At 43.9% G+C, this 3653-nt stretch overlaps 1 protein-coding gene across 1 annotated transcript; it reads right to left on the bottom strand.

Annotated features, from left to right (window-relative positions):
* Positions 1 to 1594: 1594 nt before the first annotated feature.
* Positions 1595 to 2689, bottom strand: LOC132828073 (serine protease 27-like). Its single transcript, XM_060844986.1, has one exon. It carries the CDS (start codon positions 2687 to 2689, stop codon positions 1595 to 1597), a length of 1095 nt encoding a protein of 364 aa, XP_060700969.1.
* Positions 2690 to 3653: the final 964 nt, after the last annotated feature.

The following is a 3653-nucleotide window of genomic DNA, read 5'->3' on the forward strand; positions in this document are numbered from 1 at the left end:
CGGTGATATATTTCCAAGCCAGGGTGGTGAGTGGCTCAAAGGGATAAAAGGGGATCCCTTGTCATTCTGGGTGATTGTGTTGTGGGTTTGGAGGGTGCTATCTAAAGTGCTTTGCATCTTCTCGATGGAGCCTCAGTGCTGGATCTCCTGAATATTGAAGGTGGAAATGGGTAAGACCTCTATGTTGAGTTTAGTTTGGATATACTGAGCAAATTCAGCAACAACCCACCACCCAAGAGAAATGCTGCTTTTATGTAACTAACTATAGCAGCACTGCTTGAACAGCAACATTTATGTATTTTTGTGTTTAATCGAAAGTCTGAATTTGTTTTGTGTGTAAACTGTTTATAAACAACGGTAAGTGCTATTAACCTTGTTGAGAACGATGAGTAACAACTGAGCCACAACTGACACTGAAACATCAAATAACTAACCAGAAACCTGTGACATAACGGGGTCCAAAAACCAAGCTCTGTACATACATCAACCATACATCACAGTCTCTCTTTGTCAGGTATTTTAATTACTTCCCTGCAGCATGGAAGTTTATAAAATCATGGGCGGCATGGATGGGGTGAATAGTCAGGGTCTTTTCCCCAGGGTAGAGGAGTCCAAAACTAGAGGGCATAGGTTTAGGGTGAGAGGGGAAAGATATAAAAGAGACCAAAGAGGCGACATTTTCATGCAGCAGGTGATGCTTGTATGAAGTGAGCTGCCAGAGGAAGTGCTGGGAGTGAGTACAATTAAACATTTAAAAGGCACCTGGATGGGTGTATGAATAGGCAAGGTTTAGAGGGATATGGGTCAAGTGCTGGCAAATGGGACTAGATTAATTTAGGATATCTGGTCAGCATGGACGAATTGGACTGAAGGGTCTGTTTCCATGCTGTCCATCCTTACAACTCTATGACTGTATCTCAACACTGAGAAAGAAATAAAGTTTAAAAATCAATGAATAGATTGTTAGACCGCAGAGCGGAAAGCAGTGGACTGTAAGATTAGCCACAGAGAGAGTAAGGAACACATTATGCCGTGTATTAGTCATTGGGATTGCAATTGACCTGTACTGCCCCTGAAGTTTGGGCATGAAGTAGCCTGATATAGAAGGGGGCAGCCTACCTCTTCCACTCAGACCTTGGTCCCACTCCTTATGTCTCAACCATAGACAGACTTGCAAAAGTTAATTGGGGACCTTACTCTGCTGCAGGATCTTTACAGAAGTGTATTATGTATATGGAAAGCAAGCATTATGCCTTCTATTCTACTACAGAATCAACCCGCTCGTTAATCTCCTAAAACTCATGGCCACTCTCTAGCAGTCTAACTTGACCCAAAAAATTGCTGACACAAGCTGGGTTGGCATTAAAACTGCAGGTTAATTGTGGAAACAAAAAACTCAATGAAATTTTCCAATCTGAATTTTCTATTCTGCTAAATATTTAATATTTGGATCTAATCAGAAATAAATGGAGGATCATAGTTCATGGAAATATACGTGAGTCAGATTTGCACAGAATTGCAGATCGATCAAGGATTTGGTTGCAGATAGTTCAGCAGTGCTTTGTGTTGGTCCTTTCCACTAAGGAATTCTCAGTCAAGCTGCCAGTATAGTGACCAGCAAGGAGCGGAGATGGACCAGCACAATTCCAACCATCGAAGCAGTGTAGATATTCCCAGTTGCAGTCAGTTTCAGTGTCTGTGGGAGTTTGGTGCTGGTCGAAATTGTCAATCCTGGATTGGCCAAGCTCGTACCTGAGTGGTTTTGTGCATTCTGGGTACTTGCATTTTGTGCCAGTAGCCTTATCATGGATCTGTGATGGTGATTGACCAAGTCTGCCCCGTACTCCTTGTAATTGAACTTCTTGCCATACCGCCCAGTGATGTGCTCAACCCAATTCAGGTACGACTTGGTCACAGTGAAGACTCCAGGCCAACGTTTCTCATAATCAGTGATCCAACTGACAACCCCAATTAAGAAATACTGCTGCGTGCTATTAACTTTGCAAACGAGAGGGCCACCGCTGTCCAGGTGACAACCAATGCGCTCATTTTCTTCGAATTCCATGCACATCATTGTCGGTTGGAGATTGCCACCAAAAACTGTGGTATTGCATTCTCTGAAGGAGATGATCTTTATAGGTGCATCCTGCAATGAATCGGTCGTGTCTTCACCCGTCTTCATCCATCCTGTGATTCGACAGTTCAGCCAGGTATTCCCAAAGAAGATCTCATTGTTGGGAAAGCACACAGGCATGGCGTACTTCCCGAAAATGATGCGCTCACTCACCCGCACCAACGCAAGATCATTTGCCCCTGTTTCCTCATCAAACCCATTGTGCAAGATGACGTTACGGGGGTTGGAGTAGCGTACCCAGGTTTCTGGTGTCAGTTGCTTGTTCAACCCGATGACCACCACAATCTCCTCCAAGCTTTGTGATATGGGCGGCATAAAGCAGTGAGCAGCAGTGATGATCCAGAACTCATTGATGATAGCTCCACCACAAAAGTGCCTGTTCTCCACCGCCATCTCAATGCTGACTTGCCAAGGCCAGGGGCTTGGCTGGGGTTCGCCTTGGAAAGACTTCTTGACCTCCCACCGAGTTCCACATTTGACATGGTTCTCAGCCAAGAGTGGACCATCCAGGAGATATATCAGAATCATTAGAGCACAGAGAGAGACAAATGTCATCGCGTATTTCTCTTAACACATTCCTTTTGGCCATATGGTGTTGCGCCCTGAACTGAGGCCAGTTTTGATGTTTTGGCTTGCGTTGGATTGGGGTGTGCTCTATTCTGAAGGAGGAGGGGAGGTGACACAAGGATGAATGAGTTTTTGCATGAGCTGGAGGTTTGTGTTTGTGAGGTCACAGCTCTTTAACATAACGAGAAGATCATGTGATAAGTCAGCAAGTAATGACATCACCAGGAATTATGATGTCACTGCAGGAGTTGCTTCAGAAGTTAAAACCTTTTGAACATTTTTTCATTTCCATTTCAGTCCAATCTGCCCCATTGTTCAATCAGTTCTCAGAGTCCCTCGCCTTGGTGAGCTACACCCCAAACTGGCCTGCTCTGGTGTTCAGTTACAGGTTACTTAGCGAAGATAAGAAAAGTTCACTCATGTTCTTTTAGTGACTTACCTGGACTAGGACTCTCATGTCCCTTTGCTAGTCAGATTTCTGAATTTTCTCCCCATTTAGAAAATAGTCCATGCCTCTATTCGTCCTACCAAATTGCATGACTGCACACTTTCCCATGTTGTACTCCATCTACCATTTCTTTGCTCACTGTCCTAACCTGTCCAATGTAGTCTACTTTGAGGAATTCCTGCAGAGAGTTTCTGGGACTAGATAATTGGGACTGAAAACAATGACTTTGGTCTTCCTAATATTTAATTGGGAAAATATCTTCTCATCCAGTACTGGGTGTCTGTCAAGTGAGCAGTTTGATTTAACAACAGTGGAGGAATCAAAAATGTTTCAATAAGGTAAAGCTGGGTATCACCAGCGCGTGTATGAAACGTGACACTGTGTTTTTAGATGATGTGACCAAGGGCAGTTTGTGGATAAGAACTAGAAGGGGTCTAGGAAAGGTGCTTGGGGAACTCCAGAGTTAACAGTTCTGACTACAATGAGGTGACTCATAATGGAAAC

This window comes from Hemiscyllium ocellatum, chromosome 26, assembly GCF_020745735.1.
Source record: "Hemiscyllium ocellatum isolate sHemOce1 chromosome 26, sHemOce1.pat.X.cur, whole genome shotgun sequence".
Classification (NCBI taxonomy): domain Eukaryota; kingdom Metazoa; phylum Chordata; class Chondrichthyes; order Orectolobiformes; family Hemiscylliidae; genus Hemiscyllium; species Hemiscyllium ocellatum.